The 21,854-nt window shown below is 40.3% G+C and overlaps 1 protein-coding gene across 1 annotated transcript in view; it reads right to left on the reverse strand.

The window, feature by feature from the left end:
- MAP3K9 (mitogen-activated protein kinase kinase kinase 9) overlaps positions 1-21,819 on the reverse strand; it is a 55,358-nt gene extending 33,539 nt beyond the window's left edge. Inside the window, exons 1-2 of the mRNA XM_026078741.1 lie at positions 21,522-21,819; positions 16,018-16,431 (exon numbers count right to left, since the gene is read on the reverse strand). Coding sequence (XP_025934526.1) covers positions 16,018-16,431; positions 21,522-21,819 — 712 coding nt within the window. The remainder of the gene's footprint in view (positions 1-16,017; positions 16,432-21,521) is intronic.
- Between the last annotated feature and the right edge of the window lie 35 nt (positions 21,820-21,854).

Here is a 21,854-nt window from a genome sequence, read left to right on the forward strand (position 1 = left end):
TTCTGACACTGGTTAGTCAGCCCTTCCTCCTGTCCCATCCTATTCCACAAGGGATTCTATCATTAGGTTGTAGTGAAAAGACATAACCTGCCTTAGTATTTAAAGCAACACAAAACACAACTTAAGATTTCTAAGGTACTGTATAATCTTCAACCTTCACAGAGATGCTAGTACTGGACCTTCCAGTTCTGCCTTGTTGTCACAAATCATTACAGAGAGGCCTGCTCCATGGGGCACTAGACAATACAGGATTATTTACTAGAAGGCCAGTAGAGTTAAGACTGAGGTTGGTCTAATGAGACCTTTAAGGACAGTTCCAAAGTTGGAGTTTCACCTTAGTTTTCACTAGCACGTTTAGGATTGGGACTAAATGTATCTAGGATTAGTCTGTGTCCAGGTAGAAGGGGAACCAGCAGTTTTAGAATTGCCTCCTCCCTGGAGGCAAGTGACCAACATTTCTATAGAGATAAAATTCCATCTTGCATACATGAAACAGATGAACATCTACCATACCTTCACATGTTCAAAAGGCAGACCTCTTCCCTTCCCCCCTTGTCCATCCTTACGAATGATTACAGTGGAAATTAGCTGGGATAAAACAGAATTCACAGTAACTTAGAAAGCAAGTCTACCTAGGCTCCCAGCATAGTCAGAGGGAAAATAAAGCTTCTCCAGAAGGGGATTCCAAGCATGAGTCAAACTTAGATGGTCTGAATGCCTCTCTACAGGAACATCCCTTGATTAGAAGCACATCTACATTAAGTGCCCAAATTTAGACCATATGAATCTCTCTCAAGATCTGGTATAAATAAGCAATTTCAATTAAAGAAACTCCCCAACACTACAAAACCTGAAACACCAGATRTGAAACAGCCATCTGGTAAAATTTTACTCATTTTAACAAGATTATTTCAGTGCTCTGAAAATTTTAAACTGAAGTTTTCAGAACTATAGGTTAACTGTCTTGGTGGTGGAACACTAAGTCAAATGGATACTGTTCCTAGGCTCAAAATGACAACTAGAGGTTATAATTTATTGCATCTTGCGCCACTCAACTTAGTGATCACTGAATCAATTGAACAGCTGATGGTAAATATCTTTCTTAAATGCATGAAACCTTAATGCAGATAGGGCCTAGTTTTCAGATATTAAACAGCTGCATTTTCATTGTTCATACATCTATCAAAGATGTGAGATCGGATACACAATGCACCATGACGAGGTAAAGAGAGGGGTATGAAGCTGTCAATATACCTGTCAATATACTTGTATGTAAAAAGTCTGCCTACATTTTAAGAAAACCCTTAAGAAGGACTATTTAAACCACAAAAATATTGTCAGCATTCACTCCTGCTTCTTAGCCATTGTAGTAAGTTTCATGTTGTTAAGCAAACCTTGATTTAGGAATATTCTCAACTTACTCTCATGTTCCAATGCAAATAATTACAGTATTGATGTATTTTTCATTCTGTTTAATCCAACTCATTCCTATTGCAACATTTTTTTGTTCTGTCAGATTAATCATGAAACACTAATTTGTCTGGATCTCCTCCTTTTTGCCAAAATGTACCCATTTGTATCTCTTCCTTTCATTTTCTTCATAGTTCTCAGACCCATCTACCCTTTCTCCAAACACRCTCCTCTATCCCACATAAATGGATAACAACCATCTTCTCCACTGGATCTTTCAATCTGATCACTAACATAAACATGATGAAACTTTACTGAGGTTCTAAGTTTGTCACTTAATAAAACCTCAGTAAGACACCTGTCATTATTCATCTAGCACTACACTACTGTCTCCACTATGCATGAAAAAAATAGTTCAAACAGGTAGATTACTTTCACAGCAGGAAAGTTTTCACAAGGGAAATTAAGAAACTTCTTTTTCCCCAACAGAATTAACAGCTACTGTTTTGGTCCCCTATCCTTCTCATATCACACGAGCAGAGCCAAAAAGACACATTACATTATCCTCTGCTATCCCACAAACACAAACTCTCCCTGGAAAGCAGTAACACTGTCAGGAATTTTTTGCTTGTTTGTTTCAGTAGGGGTATTTTGTTTTTCAGCCACACACTTTTGGACAGCTTGGTCAGACAAAGTTGCATTCTCACTCTCCAGTGGGCCAGCCAACAAGGGGAAGGAGCAAGTGGGGAAAAATAAACTTTAATCCACACTGATCCAATTGCTAGTAACAAAGAACTAGTAGAAAATGGCTCCTCATCTCATCTTACTGTCAAAACTAAGTGACAAGGCAGCAAAATACTGTCATATAATCTTTTTCTGATTTCTCAACCTAGAGAAAAGATTAGGTTTGTCTACATACTGCAGAGCTGAATGGGATATTCCTTTGCCTTGTGCTAAAAGTTGACTCTTATCATGCAAAAGCAGAACATTGGGGTGGAGGGAACCATTACAGAGCTATCACCTAGAGTAAAAATACCACATTATTATATATGATGGTAGAGGAAAGGGGCTCCTGTCCACTACACACAATAGTATGCACAGCCTAGCATACCAAAATTTTCTGGCTGTATCACCTTCAGCTTCTTCTAATCTACTGTTTATATTCCTAATTTATTTAGCAGAGAGCACACAATAAAAAAAACATTCTGACTTGAAAGGCCAAAGTCAACAATGACAGAACAGCAAGGAAAGCAAGCTTACGTCACAGCACCACCACAATAGTTAACAACCCAAATCCCCCCACCCTGACATTTCATGTCGATAGCTGTATCAGCAACCTCCTGCTCCCTCCCCCAGTCCGGATTTTTTTTTCTTTAAGAAGAGAAATTACCAAAAAAATATGTGTGTGTGTGTGTGTGTGTGTGTATATATATATATATATATATATATATATATATCTCCTGTGACGGTCTCTTGTATCATGCAGCTTACAGTTCACTCTAAGTCATTTGCCTGTGCATGATGCTACTCCATAAGCCTGGCACACAAGAACAGATATCTATTAGCTAATGAACCTCAATCCTGCTGTGAACAGTTCACAGTCATTAAGTGGGGAGCAAGGGGAGCTCAGTTTACTCCGTGAGTATTGAGAGCATACAGGAAGAAATACGGAAGGGAGCAGGCTGGAAGACCAGGATCCCTACTGTGGGAAACAAAAGAAGTTGGTTCTGCTGTCTGTGGTACAGCAGGATGCATCTCTGACTTGATAGATGATTGATAGCTTCACATTTAACTTTCATATAACTCTTCCCCAGCTAAAACAATATAGAATTTTAGTGACTAGATACCTGCCCTTCTTTTCTTTATTTAGTTACTACAGTTCTAGGTAGATGACAAAATGGCAGTGCTACTGACCAGTGATAAAGTAACATCCTTTAAGTCATGTTTTCTATGAAGTTAGAGTTGTATTTTGAAGCTTTCCTCTTCATCAATGCTTGATAACTGTTTGAAAGACACCTACCATTAACTGTGCTTCTAACACGTGCTTGGGTGGATTGTGGTGCTTTGAAAGAGGCTGAGAGAACTGAAGAAAGTATCAGAAACTTATTTGCCAGAAACTTAAGAAAACTGATTAAAAAGATACCTCAAATAAGATTATTCTAAAGCTTGAATATGCCCAAATGCCTATAATAAAGTAATTACTAGAATTAAAAAAAAAAAGCTCTCTCCAAAGTCAGGTAGGTTGTGGTGATAAACTCACCCTCCCATCATCAATACATGAAATTAGTATCATTCTCTTTCTCTGAAGGCACAGTTCACAGTACATAGAGATGACAGCTGTCAGGGAGCAGCAAGAGGAGACTACTCCCCACAGTAAGGTGAGGTGGGAGGCAAGGCCACAGCACCCTCACCCACCAGTGTGCACTCCCACAGCATCTGAAGAAGGTGGCCAGAGTCAAGTGGTGATAACTGGGTCCACTGACAGTCCCAGATAAGGCAAGCAATGAACCAGGCCCAGGATCCAGCCTGGAAGTCCAGTCAAGAGTAGCAGGAGATGGGGGCCAGAGACAGGTACACTTACAACATAGCTCAGGAAAGGACTAGGAGCCCAAGCCTGAGCTTAAATGGAGCTCCTGGACCCATGGGCAGAGGAGGTCGGCAGAGGCCCCAAGTGAGGCCAGTCAGAGACATTAAAGACCATTAGTACACTCAGCACCCTGACTGCAAACTACCAAAACTCATACCCTGCAAACAACATTGCTGTGCCAGCAAAACCCCTGGTGGGAACAATTATGCTACTGTTAACCAGACGCCACTTAGAGAATTGGTATTACAGTGCCAGAGGTAACGCCTGTATGGCGCACACTGCATCTCCTCTAGAGACTCTGCTGACCTAAACACAGCAACTTGATGATGTAGAGTTGACAAGGCCTGAAAAATCTGGCAGTGAATACTTGTAAGTGCCAGTGCACTTCAGTAGCTCTATTTTAGTCTTTGGTGACATTAGCACTCACATGGGTTGAATGTTTTGCCACCCAAGATTTTGAAAGAAAATACACTCAGGTAGAAGGAAAACGGTTGTGTCAAAACATGGACAGAACTCCAGCAAAAAGATGTGCCTGCAGGCACGTACTGCTTACACCCACCCTCAAGAGCCCTATTCATTATTTTGTGTAGTACTCTGTCTCATTATAGCCACCATCACATGCCTACACAGTCCAAGAGCTAGGTGGCAGCAACAGTGATGGGTGGGTGAGGGTGACACAAAGAAGGATTGTAAATGGGAGCAATATGTCATTTTTGTTATTTTATTTGTTGCAGAAATGTTTAATTCTAACATCTAAGTCATTAAATAGCCATCCAATTACTTGTACAGACTTAAGTTTCTTCCCCAGTCTCCCAAATTCTTATGTGGACTCATATGAGATTTTCCCTTACTCGCACTGCTTAGCCATACCTATTCTTATTTTGTTTATGTTGAAAAGAAATGAGAAGACCACTACTTTAAGAACCCAAAGAATGAAAAATGACAGAGGAACTCAGACCCACATGAAATGGCACTACTGTGCCTAACTTGATGTAATTTCATTTTTTTCCTTTCTCGAAATAGTGTCACACATTTTTGCAGCAGTTGTGTGTTGAAAATATCCTTTGGCAGATCATTTCAGATGAACTCAACCACCTTTGGATACAACAGCCTCGTAACAGATTTGTTTCCCCATAGGCCTTTGCTCAGCTATGCACATCTCCCTCACTGTTATTGTATGATCACTGCTTTCAACAACCATAAGGTCAACAGGCAGCTACAAAGAGGGGAGCTAATGCTGATCATGCAGCAGTTGGACTGTGAAAGATCACTGCTACAGTTGAACATTCATTGTGGATATGACCACTGGGCACGTTTTATTTCTTCCTCCATCCTGGAAGCAAATCAGCTTACTGTGGCTTGACTTACCAAAGGGCAAAATAACAAAAGCTTTGTCCAATAGTAGACAAGCATCAGCCCATTCACTTCCTCCTCTTAGATAATTCAAGTACTGTAAGGAGATGTATCAGATATCGAGTCCATCAAAGCCCAGGTACAAGAGCTTTACAGAAATAAAAGAACAGAGTAAAATCTTTACAGAAACCAGTTTGAGATTAAGTGAACAACAAGACCAGGGCTTCAATTCTACTGCAGTGGGGACAGGGACGGGGCTTGCCAGTTTTTTTGTAGGTTTTTTTTTTTTGGGGGGGGGGGGTAGTTAATTAGTAATCCCTATTGGAAGTAGTGCACTGGCATACCATCTTCAGGACAGAACTACATTTGGGGAAATTATATCAGAAACTCACTCCAAAATAAAATCTTGTGTTGTACTGGTTTGCCAAAATCTAATCGCAACTTTAGCTCTACCTTCCAGCAGCCAGCCTGCCTAGCTTTGCTTCAAAAGTATCCAGGTAATGAGCAATCTGCTCTTGATCCTGCATTCAAAGTACTTAAAGTGATTAACAGATCTGCACATGGACTGAGTCTGGGCTTCCCACTGTATATTATGCATGCAGCCTTTACCTACCTACTGTTGGGTACTCTGCTGTTCCTTTCAGTAGGATTGGGTCTTTATTCTACTATTTGTTTGTGGTGCAGAAGGCTAAGGGTTGCATAAGATCCCGTAGAGCACAGAACTGATAAGACTCTCTCAAAAATTCCACATATTAAAAGGAGAAACAAAGAATACAAATATTGTCTCTAGTAACAAGCATATATTTCTCCCTCTTTTATTACTAACCATGCAGCAACATCACTGATATTAAAAAAAAAAAAATACATCTTGAAGCAAAAGCATTTTAATTATTGGGTATGTGAGGGATCAGCAAAGCCGTAAAGCTGGCTGACTGCCCTCTTCTATCAACCTGGAGGATGTGATGGATGTGACAGCACAGCAGTTCCTGGATTTTAAGCTGTGCAATACAGTAACTCTACAGAGCTAATGCAAAATGGGGGAGGGGAAAGGGAAGGCTTCCAGAGCCATGATATATTTAGAATCGATCCTTTCACCTAGCCAAGCTGAAAAAAGACTTATCACTTTAGTGATCTGGTACAAAACACTTTGAATGCTCTTGGAGAACATTTAAGTCAGTTTCCTGGAAAAATGGAGCTGTTCAGCTCTGGTTTCAGATTAAATCCGAGCAAACTGCCTGCACTGGGACAACCTTCTTGCTCAGGTGTGGATTCTTTCACTCTTCATTATCAGTTAAATGCTCCAAGGAAAAAAAAAAAAAATTAAATCTGTACCCAACTCAGTGCTTTGCCAAATCATACCAGTTTGAAGGTTTGTAAGAAATCAAGTATAAAAACAGTATCGGGCAAAAACAAAAGATGGAGTGGGGAAAGTAGAATCACATGAACGGCATTTATATTAATTGTCGCTCAAGAGACCTTCTGAAAATTAATTCAATAATGATGCTGGCTCAGTGGGAGCCATTTCCAGACATGAAGTCAAAGCAAAACAATTCTGTGCTACTTTTTTCATCCTGAGTTTCAATTAAGACATCTCTATGAAATAGTTAATAACATCAAGTTCCACTCTTTTCTTGAACAGACTGGTAGAAGAAAAGGAAGACTAAAAGCCTCCAAAGGCAGCAGCACAAACCAGACAAAACCAGACTTAAAAAAAAAAAATCAGTTAGATTTTAGCACAAACATTAAGAAAAATCAGCAGAGATGTAGTTATGTAGATCAAATAGCCAGCTGATAAAAAAGGGCAGCCCAGCACTGCCCATCAGATTCCATACAAGATAGCAGAAAGCTGTTAACTTTTTCTTTTGATGTGTTAAGATTTCTGTTAGCTCCCTGAACCAGCTTTGTGATCAGAAAAGTATAAGTGACTAAAAGTACCCGATTAAACATGAAGAATATGCCCCAGCTACCAGATGACCATAACCATATCAAAGCCACACAGTATGTGACTGATTACTTCAAAGACAAAAATCAAATCAGTAAATCCAAAGGCAAGATAAACAGCACTCCAACAAGTAGTGCTAGGCATGTCAAGTTCTATTAATAATCAAAATTATGGAAGTTGTCTTATTTCCAGGATCTTTCACAATGCAGAGTCATAGGCCACTAAAGACTGGTCTCTCTACTGTCTTTTCATAACCACATGCTCACAGAGGAGAAACAACAGGAAATCCTGTAATACAAGGAAGGTGGGGCAGATGGATGACATGGCCTTGTTCACATGCATCCCCCACTGTGCTTATAGAGACCATCTTTAAAGCAGTTAACCACTTCCTTATAGTCTCCCAGAAACACTGCAGGAATCCCCAGCTTAAGCACAAGAAGTGTTGTGATAAGCAAAAATCTAAATGGCAGGAATATTTCCCTACAAAATACATACTAGCTCCATCCTGCCAACTGGCATAACATTTGCTACACATCTGAACAATAAGTCTAGAAGTCAGCAAGGCTGAAGCCATGCTCATGTTTTAATGAAGGTCTGCACTTACACGTACAGCAAATCTGGTAATATTTCTCAACAGCCAAGACAAACTCCAAAAGTCTATCTGATGAAACATCAGAGCAAGATGTTGCACAATGAACTAGGAGCCTGGCTTGCAGGGCTGAAAACCGCCCAGGACTGAAGTAGTAAACTGTTCAAAGCACATACAGGATTTCAGAGATTATCTGAAATCCACATACGCATTAGCTAAAGATTTTTTGGCTTTGTTTTTAAACAACAACTGGTGTTATAAAAATGCCTAAGTAATACAACAAAACTTTYAGAAGGGAGGGGGAAGGGTTGTTTGTGGCAATCATGTAAAGAGCTTATGGGAAGGCTATCTATCCCTGGCTACTTCTTTTTGGAAGAGAAGAGACAACAATCTTGCACCACGCTACTATTATCACCATAATGACTATTCTACAGGCTGGGACCAGAAGATTTGCTATTAGGTGAGTCCTCTTCTCCCTGATCTTAACAGACACACTGACAAAACCAAAAAACATAATTATAATCCTGACACATGGTAATAGGTTCTCTTCTTAGCACATGAGTTTTCCATTACTTCTTTCCTGTCTTTGCCTCCTATCTGGAAAAAGCTCAGGTCAGCAAGGCAGGTGGAATAGTTTTCCATTAGCACTCTGACCATTAAGAAGCTGTTGTCAAGTATCCCGGGCTACTTTGGCAAGCTTTCTGAAAACAAAGTCACACCAGTCTAACTGAAACTATGCTAAAATCAGAAAGTAAATATGGTCCAAAAAGCAGCTGCCTAAATCAGGTGCTATAGTCTGTGATCCTCCCAACAACTTAAGGCTTGTCCTCATCTTTTCCTCATCCTCACGAAGGAACATGCAGAATCTTTAGAATGAGATACTACTGAAAATTAAGGAATCATCTTGGGTGATGAATCATCACTTCAAAGAGCAAGATTGCACTTAACTTTTGATGCTTCAAGAGTTTGTCTGCTTGCTTTGGACATGTTGAAATTCTGAAAGGAATTGTTTGATGAGAAAGCAAAAATGAAGCTGCTGGCAGAAGTCTCTTGAAATTCAGATTAAGTTTATTGATGTGGGAGCAACACAAAACAAATGCAGTTGAAAAAGTTATTCTAACTTCCTGAAAATGCCACAACAAGGCTGTTCTCACTGCTGACTTACTGGATGGAAATTTCAGAAGGAAAAAAAAAAACAAACGGGTTTATCAGAGCTCTGGCACAGATGGTCAGATAGTGAAGTCATTGGTGCAGCACATAAATGCCTACATACATTTCCCACATGATGGTGGTCAAGTCTGTTGGTATCTGCTCTTCTATTCCATATATGCAATTTGGAGAAAGTGCTCACTGTCACAACACTTGATTATCTTTTTCTTGGGAGGAACAAGAACCCTGCAGAAAAAATATATGCAGTGGCATAAAAAGGATACTAGCTAGACTAAAAAAGTAATATACACAATTTTACTACTTAAATATGAAAGGAATTCTTTTCACTCTTGCCTAGAAAAATAAGGGATTCCATTCATGACACTGCCTTGCTGCTAAATTGGGAGGGGAGGGGGGGGAAGGGGCAGGCAGAGGGGTTCAAAGCATTTTTGTGAATATCAAAGTTATTTCAAAAAGTCTTTCCAATTTTGGCTTGTAATCCACTGTGAACCCATCAATTAACTAAAACAAACCACTTCCAAAATGAAAATAAACCTCCTGCAAGTCACAGAAATCTACTATCACTTACTCAGAATAATAATACCGCAATATGAAAGCATCTGTCAAGTCTCTTAGACAGGAAAGTAGTTGCACTAATTTAGACAAGCTAAGAACAAACACAGTCAAAGCAAACTGTCTCCCTACTACTGTGAATTCCCAATATTTCAACACTTAAAAGTTAGCATCGCCTTCAAGTATAATTCCTTAGAGCCATTTACCTCTTCTGAGCTAATAACACATGAAATTAAAATGTTTTATTGCATTCTGTTCAACAAAAAGCCATATCATCACTGATATGAATTTCATCCTCATATTACTGCATAAGAAGGCATGGTTCTTTGGTTTTTGTCAATCACCACGAGTGACCAGAATATACACAAAAATGCTAATGCTCTGGGGAGCTAACAAAGAAAGGAACAAAGAAACTAGTACTAGGATTTGTGCACCATTAGCAATATGGTATAGCAAATCCATAGTACCAGATAATTGCTTAAGGGCAGAATCTGAAAAAAATCAGCTTTAATCACCTTGTGGAAAATATTCAGGCTATCTGAAAGGCTGGATTTCTACTGTACACACTTTTTTCTACATCTTAAAAAACAAGATTTGACTGATTAGCTCTCCTTGAACTGTGCCTGTGAACATCTGCATAAGATCAACCTTCCAGCAGTTGTCCAGAAAAATCACTTTCTCATCACTGTCCTCCTGCAGGCAAGGAAGCACACAGCTAAGGCCAGATCAAATAATTCACAGTGTAAAGAATCTAGATGCCATCCAAATAGTTTCACTCTACTTTATATGAGGTATTACTCATTATTTAATTGCACTGACAAAGGTAATCTGTTGTGATAGAAGGTGCAACACTGGAGAGTTAGTCAGCAAATTACTTTAATGTACTAGAAGTGGCAATTGCAGTGCAGATTTCCAAACTGTTCTGCCAAGGTACTCTAACCAGACCCTGAAAGAACTCTCTCTTCTGTGACACTGCCAGAGAGAGCAAGAAGTTTATATTAAGTACTTATACGTCTCTGATGAGACCAGCAGGAAGATGGTCAATTATGAATGAATTAGGACCTGAATACTGGAACAGGGAATGCCATCACTACTGCATATTATCAAGACTGATATGTAACATTCAAGTCCTGTTGTCCTTGGGTTGGATTTGAACTAGTTACATGGAATCCTTGCTTCTAAATTCTGCCCGTACTTTAAAAATGTATGTATCAAGGAATATTGGAAGTTCTAGGAACAACTGTCCAGAAACCATACAAAGCCAGTTATATTAGTGCCTTTATGAAAGGAAAAAGGCTTACCAACAGCATAAAAGAAATAAAGAGTAGCAGAGTTAGGAGGTCTTTAGAAAGCTTGAGCTTTGAATCTCAGGATACTACAGACTTAGCTTTGTGCTCCAAAAAGGAGAGGTGAACATTTTCAAAGAACTAGAAGGGAAGAACTACTGACCTGGTTGTATTTGAACTGTTCAGTTTTATTTTTAAGCTCTGTCCTTATCTCATTCTTTGACACTAGCCATGTCACTTTGCTCCTAATCTTCTGTGCCACTTTGTGGAAAACACACATAGTGACTTTTAGAAAGCACTTTGGCATGAACACCTTCTGCAAAACCTTTTAGTGTAGTGCAAAGAATAACCATATTTTGCTGACTGGTCAAAAAAGGGCAAAGATTCTTTTGCTAGTTCTCTGCAGCATTAGTTACTTGGCATTACTCCTACAGCAATCCTGGCATAATTAATGCTGACAAAAAAACAGAGAAATAAACAGGAATAGCTGCATTACTTACAATATTTCACTAAAACTAAGATGAAAACCTTTTCCTCCTCAGCATGACACACCAAAAACCTTCCTGTGGCCAGAAGTGAGATTTAAAAAAAATAATAATAAAAAAGAGAAAGAGAAAAAGAAAGAGAGAGAGAGAGAAAAACTCCAAGGGCTGTTCTACACTACATGGTGATGTTGATCTCAGCAGACGTTCCTAGTTGCTTCTTTCTGCAGCTCACATTTAGATTATTCAGCAACCTCCATGTTGGGAGAAGTCTATAAATGATTACATAACACACACTCAGCGGGGCACCAACATGCAGCTGAAGAGGCGAAGGGTGGCAATATCACCAGATGAAGAGAAGAAAAAGCCAGAGATTATTCTGTCAATATGATTAATTTCTTATATAGCATAAAATCTGAGTCTCTTGAATCAAATGCAATACAAAGAAGAAATATCTGCTTACACAACAGAGCAAAATTGCTTTTCTTGGTGTTTCTGAGACCTATTGGGTTATCCTCCTTCTCTTATGTAGTTATATGACCGACTTACAAGTTGATAACACCAGAGGGACTTGCACATCCAATTGAAGGATCCATTGTAAAACCCACCTACCAGACTTAAGTTGACTGCCAACTGAATTGAAATTCAGCAGAAGAATTTCAGATTCTAAAAAATAGATCATAGGCTCATCAAATTCACAGATGTGCAATTTATTGTGTAAAGATCCGTATATGCTCATTTTCTGGTAACATCCACAAAGCAATGAAAACAAGCAGCTCACAAAACCTCTGAGGTCTACAATTAAAATCTGCTCCAAATTAACACGGTACCTAAAACTTACAAGGCACTTTCTATACTATTAATGCATTAGCATTAGATTTAAGAAAGCTAAGTGAAAGAAAATGAGAGGAAAAAGTGAAGGAAAATGGAGGAACAAAAGTAAGATGCACACCTTTTTGGTTAAATGAAGGAAAACAGACAATTGCTTTAGAGGGTGCTTCTTACTAGGAAAATCTCAAGGAATAGACATCTCCTGAAATCTTCAAATAATCCACTCAAGTTCAGTCTCTGTACAAAATGAAGTTACCTTTCTAAAGCAATCAAAGCCTTGTGTGCTTTTATTATGCCATCCAAAATTTGGAGAACTATTCAGAGATGGTTTTTCTGGCACCTATTAGTCGAGTCCACAGACTAAGCTGCAATAGTTTAGATTAAAAAGGGGTTTTCAAATCCTTACATAAATATCATTGGGTAAGTTTTCAGACTTGCACTAAGGTGTCCATTTAACTTACATTCTCAACAGCAAAATAACCCCAAGACATTCTGGGAAGATTCAGTACAGTGTCCTCATGTATACAGTTATTTGCCTAAAAATAGGAGGACATCTCAAAACAAGGCATTCTATGATTTTCTACTATTATTCTAGTAATGGAAAATTTGATTTTAAATATAAGGCAACCTTATTCTTCCTCATTCCCCCATCTTGTTCCCTAACTCCCAAAATGATTCTTCCTTAAGCGTTGTTCCTGCATCCTCAGATGGATAGTGCAGGTCTCAGCTACCAGCTGGTTCTTGAAGACAAAATGAGATGTATGAGAATCACTGCCTGTTATTAAACCTAGGCAGTATCAATCAGTAGATCAACATGGCTGATGCTCCCATGACTGTTCTATAGTACTTGCAGATGTTTAATAAAGGAGAAAAGCATGTCTGCAACAATCTTGCCCCAGTTCTTGCAAGCAAAAGCTGTTGCTTCTCCAGAGACACATCACTGTTCATCAGTTGGTGGGTGGTAACTTAGGCAAAGAACATGCTACAAGCTTGTAATTCTATAGTCACAAATAAGCTAATACTAACCAGCTCTCAACTATCCAAAGTAATGGAGAAACCCAAGTACATCAAAAAAAAAAAAGAAAGCACAGAAAATACAAGCCATGTATAAATCAGGATGCAATAACATACTTAGTTCACTCACTTTTGCAAAACTTGCAGAAAGCATTTTACAGAAAACAGGGCAGAAAAATGTCCAAGACATGCATTAGGTACAGTGAAAGAGAGACATGAGCACCACAGGGTATTCAGGAAAGATGCAATTTGGGCAGCCCAAAGCTGTTATTCTAGAGATAACCATGAGTTAAGTCTAGCTACATATACAGGCAATATACACTTTTGGGGCAATCCCCACACACACACACAAAAGACCCACCTTTGTCATAATCTAATAGTTATGATAATCGTTTTATAAATACACCCAGAAGAGAACATTTTCAAGTGGTTTTTTTTTCCAGAAATTTCTCATTCACCACATGACATACAATTCTTCATTCTGTGCTAACAAACTAAAGAAGTAAACAGCAGCTGCAATATGTCAAGTCCACACCTGAGGCTATTAATTTATCTTATTTCAAAGCAGACTTACAAAACAGCAAGTTTCACTTAAAATGATCTAAAGTCCTTCTCTCTAATATTAGCCCCCACATTTATCTCATTTCCCAACTGCATTACTGCTTTCTGCAGACTTTGCTGGGCTGGAAGAAAAGTTTCCTATACGCGATATTTCTGTACTGGACCTGATGGTATCTTTGGTCCAGACAACCGTATAAATCTGTCTCTCCACTCCAAACATAGGACAACTTAGAATTCTTCTACCTTAACCTTTCACAGGCATTCCCACTCATTCTTCCTCTTCCTTTCCTATTACTTTCTTCCAAAATGAAGAATATTCTAGTAATATATCTAGCATACCCCTCAGCTTCTCATTGACAATTTACAGAGCAGCGCAAGTTATGTACCACTGATTTACGGTGACAAGAGACATTTACTCTTGCTGCTAACAGTACAGATGTTTTCTAGCATCCATAACGGGGTTTGGTCAGTGACATTTTGCATCAGTGTCCCTCTAGGTCGGCTCGAACTCTAGTTGATATGTTTCCCTTTTTTACAACCAGTAGTCTCTAGCCTCTGAATAAAACAAACAGTGAAATACCAGGAGTTAATTTATTGTTATTTTAGAAATAGCTTGTATTCTAAACTCAAAAATGTTCAGATAGCATCAAGAAATAAAGTCTTAGCAGCCTGTTTATGAAATCAGTAAGTAAATGCTTTCTTAGACAAGGGGAAAAGGCCCAATAGTTAAGAGCGTTTTACTTTTTATTCACAAATTAAGTTAAAGTTATCCATTAATCAATTCACTTATCACCATTTATCAATATGCCCATAAATATACTGCCATCTGTAAGGGAAGGGGAAAGTTTAGGTATTAGGAAACTTCTAAAGCCACTTCCTTTTTTAAACAGCAAAAAAAATGAAACCTGAATAGCCTAAGAATAGTAGTACAGAAGTTACACTGAAAACTCCCACAATTTCTATCTTCAAACTCATTAACAAGAATTCATAATACATTGCTTCCCTCCCACAACAAAATTCAACTATGCAAATTCACTGCCACAAGACTCGAGCCAACAGGATGTAGGGAGGTTCTACAAGGATTGAAAATGCATAGAAATATGAAGCATTGTAACAGTTAATTTCGGCTCTACAGGACCTCTTTAAGAGACAATAACTCGCATCCATCCATCAGACCTCTTTGCTAGATGTTAACTGCCCTCAAAGCAAAAGAGAACATGTGTCTGCATCTCAGCCACCCAATTCATAGCACTTCTTACTAATTCAAACCGTAAATGAGAATAAGCTTGTACAAACACACCTACACACCTAACTAAACCACTGAAGCTAACATAAAGTACATGTTTGCTCCTGACATCTAGGCAGAGATGAGCAGAAAGAAAGACCAAACAGCTGCATGCATACATCAGGAAGAAAGATAATGACCTTAAAACCACTGCAGCAATTTGCTCCCACACCCATAAATAACGGTTCTAAATATGCCATTGAATTCAAAGCAGTTTCAGTTTGGGAAAATACATATACTACAGAAAACACTGAAATTGTAGAGGACATTGGTATTAGTGTTACAGAAGTATTTGGCACTATTTCCAGAATCATAAGTACCAAAGCTTTAGTCTCCATGGTCTAATGGGCCAGCTGCATCCCATGTAAAGCACCATAAATACCAGCTCAAGATCTGGGTCTTCAAGAAAACCTACTGGGACAACGCTTCATTGGCACCTGAACTAATGTTTTTGTCAACACCAACTCTGTGAGGGCTAGGGAGAAGATTCAGTTTGGCAGAGATAGGGTAACTTTTCCCACAAGGAAAACAGGCCCACATTTCTACAGCAGATTTTAGAAGTAAAATTTAAGCTGAGGAGCCTTTATCTTTCCAAAGGAGCATTTCTCCTTCCAAGCAGGGGAAGGAGGATCTGCATTTTAAATTTAACAGGACTTTCCAACATACAGGAGTCTGCTGAGATGTCAGTAAAACTGAGATACTGTACATGTATTAACTACCACAGAAGCATGGTCCAATTATAGTTGCTTTGACATCCAATCAGTTTAGTTACTTTTATATCCTGTGGTCTGTAGCACCATATTGTAGAGAACTAAACCCCTATGGGAATGGATTAGAGGATACAGTGGTTCACAGAAGTGAATTTCTAAATTTACATTATTCCCCTCTTTTCTTTGTACTCTTTCTTTCTGAAATCCTATCCCAGTACCCTGGCTATTCACTGCATAACACTTACTGTTGCTGGACTTGAGGTCACGGTGAATTATGGAAACAATTGCTTCCTCGTGCAGGTAGTTCATTCCCCTTGCAATCTGTACTGCCCAGTTCACTAGTATGTCAGGAGGTATCCTTTTACCAGACAACACTCTATTTAGTGATCCTCCACGGGCAAACTCCATGATCAAGCAGAGATTAGGTTCCTTCAAACAAACACCCCTGAGGGCGATGATGTTGGGATGCTTTAACATCGCAAAGAGCTTAGCCTCTTGGCGGACATTCTCAATGGTCTGGCTGATGTCCTCATCAGGGTCATAGCGAGCTGCCTTGACAGCAACCTCATCTCCTATCCATATAGCTCGATACACTTTTCCGAAGCCCCCTATGCCAATGATTTCCTCCAGAACAAGCTCTGAGAAGTCGATCTCCAGTACTAGGGAAAGAGGAAAAAAAGATGTAAACATTTAGCAACTATGCAACCTGTATATAAACTGAAAAAGTCCACGTTGCCCAACTTCGCCCTTGCAAAACAAGCCAACCCTTAGGAGAAGAAACAATTTTCACTCTGAAACAATACAAATGAAAGCAGCAGTCCTTCCAACAATCTTTTATTACCAAATACAGTGTGATAAAATAGAACTTGCACTATTATAAAAAACACTGTATGAAGTATTCAATGTGAATGGTGATGAATTTGACCTAAGGGTGGTGAATGATATACTTAAAAAAAGAATACCCTCATCTTAACATGCTGAAACCCTGTTAAGGATACACCCTTATTTCCTGCCATCAATGATAGGTCAAGGTTCAAAAAAAAAAGTGAGAAAGTGAGACACGTGAGACATGGGCTAATCTCCACTGACTAGTCATTAATGGGATATAGCTAAAAGCTAACAAAAATTGCATCTTATTTGCATGTCTCTGCTTATTTAGCTGACACCAGCAAGTTTTTACTCCTTTTCAAATCAAGCTTATTTTCCCACACCTCTACAAGCTTTGCAGACTTGTTCCCCACAAGAGATCTCTCACCCAATTCTGACATTACTGATGATAATGTGACAAACAGATGGATGAGACCACACACTGAGTATGCAGAGCTGGCAACAGAAAAAATATTTTTTGATCAATACACGGTACACTTTCATTACAGAAAACAACTTGGAATAACAGAATTATCATTTTGTATTCCCATGCGCTCACAATTATCCTTTATAGTTTACAGACTGGTACAGCAAACTGGTGGCTACATGGAGTTACACCATAAAAATCTGCAAATTTAGATGCCTTAATTTCAGCATATAAATTAGCATATAAATGCAACATATAAATTAACATCTGAAGCATAAGAGGTGAAAAAATAATTCTCTACAACTGTACACTAGATAGTTTATGAAGAACCTATCAACAAAAACACTCATTCAACAATGACTAATGCAGAATGGGAAACTCACCATATAATCATGAATACATGTTGACATGACTGAATTTACAGTAGTGTTAGGCCAGTGGTGAGATACTGTTGATGCTATTCTGTCTGATATTTTGGTGGTTACCAATTACTGTCATAAAGAAATTTTTAAAAATCTTAAATCCTTATGTACCAATATTTTTTTCTTTAATTGGAAAGCCACTGATACTTTTAATACTTGCCTGCAATTAATATTGCAAATCTGACATGGTCCCCTTGCTTTGGGAAACAGAGAGGAAATTAAGTCTACAAAGGACTTGCTCAATTCCAGGTATTAATTCAGAGCACAGTATTACCACACTACCCTGGTCTTGTAGTTATTGGGTTTATACACAGACCTCTTTACTGGTCTTAAAAGAAATTATGTGGGCATACAAAGCAAGAAAGCAGATTAGATTCAGCTTAATTAAAATATGTTAGTTGTTTCGATGAAAAGCCTTTCCTAAGTATAATCCTACAGTACTGAACATTGTTACAAAACTGTAGAGTTGATGTAAACCCTCTGCTGCCTACAACTGCACACTTTTTCCTTTATTAAGCTCTGTCTTCCATGAGCTTGATATTAAAAGGTCTGGCTTACTTTTGGTCAAAAAGAAGTTTGTCAAAACTACAAGTAATTGAATACATACAGGTATGGTATTATCAGCCTTCCCATGCAATACAGCCAATACGTCAGACTTCTTAGCTAGGGTCATAAGGATGCATGTGTTGTTTTTCCCTGGTGTTCCATCATCCCTCATGAACAAAAGTGTGATGGGAAGCAAGCTAGAAAACTGACCAGGAAAGTTTTCCAAAAGGAAGAAAGGTTCTTTCCCATCCAGAAGGCAAAAAGAATTTGTTACTGTGAATACATCTTTTCATTAGCACTGTGAACTTCAAGGGTTTACACATACTTTGCCTTAACTACAGAGAAGGTTTCACTCCTGCAATAATAGTTTTGATGTTTCAAATGCTGATGAGCTACCAACGACTAGAAAAGGAGTGGAGGGAAAAGAGAAGATACTGACCAGAAACAGTGAAATTTTAGAGCAAGACTATAATAACAATGATAACTACTGATATGAAACTACTGTGTTGCTGAGAACTCACAAAAGGAGATGCTCTGGTGCTTCTCTTTGATAAAGAGATCTAAACAGATCAAATAGCTGCTCCCATCCCCTTGGGTCAGGGGAATTTCAGCACCGAACCTTCCCTTAACCCGCTCCTAGCGACAGGGTCAACTAAAAGCTTGAAAACAAACAAATAGCTAAGTCACAAAGCAAGATCGCCAGGCGACCCCCCAAACTCCTGACACTCGCACGCGCCAGGGGTATTGAAGCGGGCAGCAGCGTCCTCGGACGCCCCACGGGCGCGGAAGGCCCCGACGAGGGGGAGCGCGGCGCAGCCGTGCAGCCGCGGCGGGGCGGCGCGGCGCGGTGCTGAAGGGACAGCTCCGGCCGCCGCCGCCGCCGCCGCGCCCGCGCCGCGCCGCCCCCGCCACAGCGCCTTCCGCTGCCCGCGCAGAGGCGAAGCGCGCAAGGAAGGGGAAGGCAGCCTGCGGGCAGGAAAAGAAGGAGCGGGGCGAGCAGAAAAGGCGGCCAAACACATGGAAAGAAAAGCTCTTTCCCTTCCCCTGTGCGGTCTTCTGCCTTGCTTCAGGAAATAGGCTCCTGCTGCACGCACAAAGCTGCTAGAATAACTCCAGGACACTTCTATCAGATTTATGCTTCCAGATGAAATGTAACAAGTTATTTTGCAAAGAAGGTTTTCTTTCATTTATGAGTAGGATCTCAGCTTCACCTTGAATGTGCTTGTTTCTTTAAGGCAGAATGGCCACCTCACCCACATGGGTAGTTTTCTCAGAAGAAAAAAAGCTCACTTTTGCATAAGTTTTTAGAAAGGGAACTTCGGGTTTAATCAGTTCCTTCCTTTTCACAACTTACTTACAGAGTCCATGAGGCTGCAGGTACGAGTAGTGCACAGCTACATTAGTGCACAGAAGACTTGTTTTTCTTCATCTTTCTAAACATACTAACCAATTTTCTAAACTCAAGTTTAATTTGGCAGACTTKCTGTACTGAACTGTAAAGACAATGGGAATGTTTAACAGATATTTTTTATCACCTTAGAATTTAAGAACTGAAGTATTACCATTCCTCTGGGGACTGGTAAGGAATTACAGAGCTTATAAGCCATGAACCAGTGGCCATGTTGACAATAGCAAAGTAGTTATTATTTAATCAGTATTCATTATGCCATTGATTAAGCTATTTAATTCAGCCCCTAGTGGGTAAGAGCTCACAGCACAGATGAGGGTCCTTCAGTTTGACCCAACGCTGACAGCCTTACCAGGCAATGCAGTAAGAGTACAACTTTTATCTCTCACAGTACCCCCACTGAGATAAGATTGAAGCGTATTACTTCAATGACTGAAAGACAGCATGTAGCTACTAACTATATCACTACAGCTGTGAGTGGAAGGAGAGTCTCTCAGGCTTACACTCCAACACCTTTGTCAAACAATCTCTGGAATGATAACCTCAGACTACTCACAGTAAAGTTTATTATTCTTGTATTCCAATAAGCAAGTTAACAGTAGACTGTTATTCCAAACAGCTATCAGACTAACATCACCAGCTCTAAAAGGGATTATCATTACTTGCAAAGAGCAGAGGGATTCGTCACATTAAAATTGAATATCCAATTCAACAGCAATCAACCTTACCATATGACTTAGGGTATACAACCTGTCCAAATTGCATTGTTGCTTTAAAAAAATAAAAATAAAAAAGCCCTTTAGCATATCAAAAATCTTAGAGGAGAATAAGTTCTATCCCATCATGAACATATGGTTGATGACTTCAGGGAACAGAAGCTGTGTAGTCCTGTTATGGCAGTGGAAGGGTAACACAAGGACAACGGGGAAGGTGCAACTCCACAACTGTTCCTGGACTATCAAACCACAAAAAGTGTAGTAATATAGGAGAAGCCATAATTAAGAAGATTGTCCTTGCACAATCAAAAACAGAAGGGGAGTTGGGGCTTCAGGAGTTTCTGTAGACATGGTCCTCTAGGGCAGGGAGGGCACACATTTTAACTCCCTCAAAGGCAAAATCTACTGAACATTTTCAGCATTTCCTGCATGTGCGAGAAAAAAATAATAAAAAAATCAAGACGAAAGTAGTGCTACTGCCCAACCTAGTCCTTTTGCAGTCCCAAGGGCAATACTATGAACTAGTGAGTTTTACCTAAATGCTTTCAAGCAGACATAGAATAAAGAGGGGGGAAAAAAAGCTATTAGTTTGTATTCCTTGGAGATACTATGTCTTAGATAGGACAGAACATCTTTTTACTCCTTTCTCTTTCTAGAAAAGCCTACTAGTTTGAAGATTTATCTTCACCTCTCCCCTCCCCCCTAAAAAGTCTTAACAGTAGCAGGAAAAAGTCAGAGGGAAGAATTGAGAAATAAGATCTAGAAACAGCTATTTGAGACTGTTCCTCTTTCCACAACTGTAAATATCAGCTAAAAAACTGAAGGGACTGAAATGACTTTACTCTCTGGCTCCAACAAAGGCCTCAAAGCTGCACTAAATTTACAGAAACAAACTCCTTCATGCCTTCAATATCACACCTCACTCAAGCAACACCCAGATAAGGCCCAAATATCCAAACCTGAACGAGACTCATTCACAAATATTTTAGAGCAGGATTTGTAAGAGGATAAAGGGCTAAGAAGGAGCCTGGTGACATAAGTCAGCTGAATCCGTAAGTTAAATAATACGCTTTCTCCCCACGAGGAGAAAGGAGTGCACTGAAGGAGCACTAGCAGTGAATCAACCTTGCAGGAAGCCACAGCTTCCCATCCAGCAACCTCTCCCTAGGGATATCCTTCCAAGGAGAGCCGCCGGAGCCGCCGCCGCCCGCCCAGGAGGCCTCGGTCACCTCGCGAAGATGCATCAGCCCCCGAAAGCCAAGGGGAACCGCTGCCGGCACGAGCGCGGCGCCAGCGCCGCCGGGCCTCCGCCGAGGGAGGCGCCGGCCTGGAGGACAGCGGCGAGCGCCGGGGCCCGCCTTACACTGTATGGCGGGGGGCGGCGGGTAGCGGGCCCGCAGCTCGGGGCCGCCCCCCTGCACGCCGCTGCTCACGTAGTTGCTGGGGAAGATGCCGACGCGCTGGTCGATCTTGCCCGTCCACCAGCCCTCGTCGCCGGACACGTGCGCGTCCCGGGACAGCACCTGCACCACGTCGCCCGGCCGCAGGCTCAGCTCGTCCTCGCCGCACGCCTCGTACTCGAAGACGGCGGTCCAGAGCGGGCCGCCCGGCGGCTCCCCGCCGCCCGCGCCCTCCTGGCTGAGCGCTGTGAGGGGCTCCATGGCGAGGCCGCTCCATAGGGGGAGGCGCCCGCGGG

The sequence above is a fragment of the Apteryx rowi genome, unplaced genomic scaffold (genome assembly GCF_003343035.1).
Source record: "Apteryx rowi isolate R43461 unplaced genomic scaffold, aptRow1 scaffold_487, whole genome shotgun sequence".
NCBI lineage: Eukaryota > Metazoa > Chordata > Aves > Apterygiformes > Apterygidae > Apteryx > Apteryx rowi.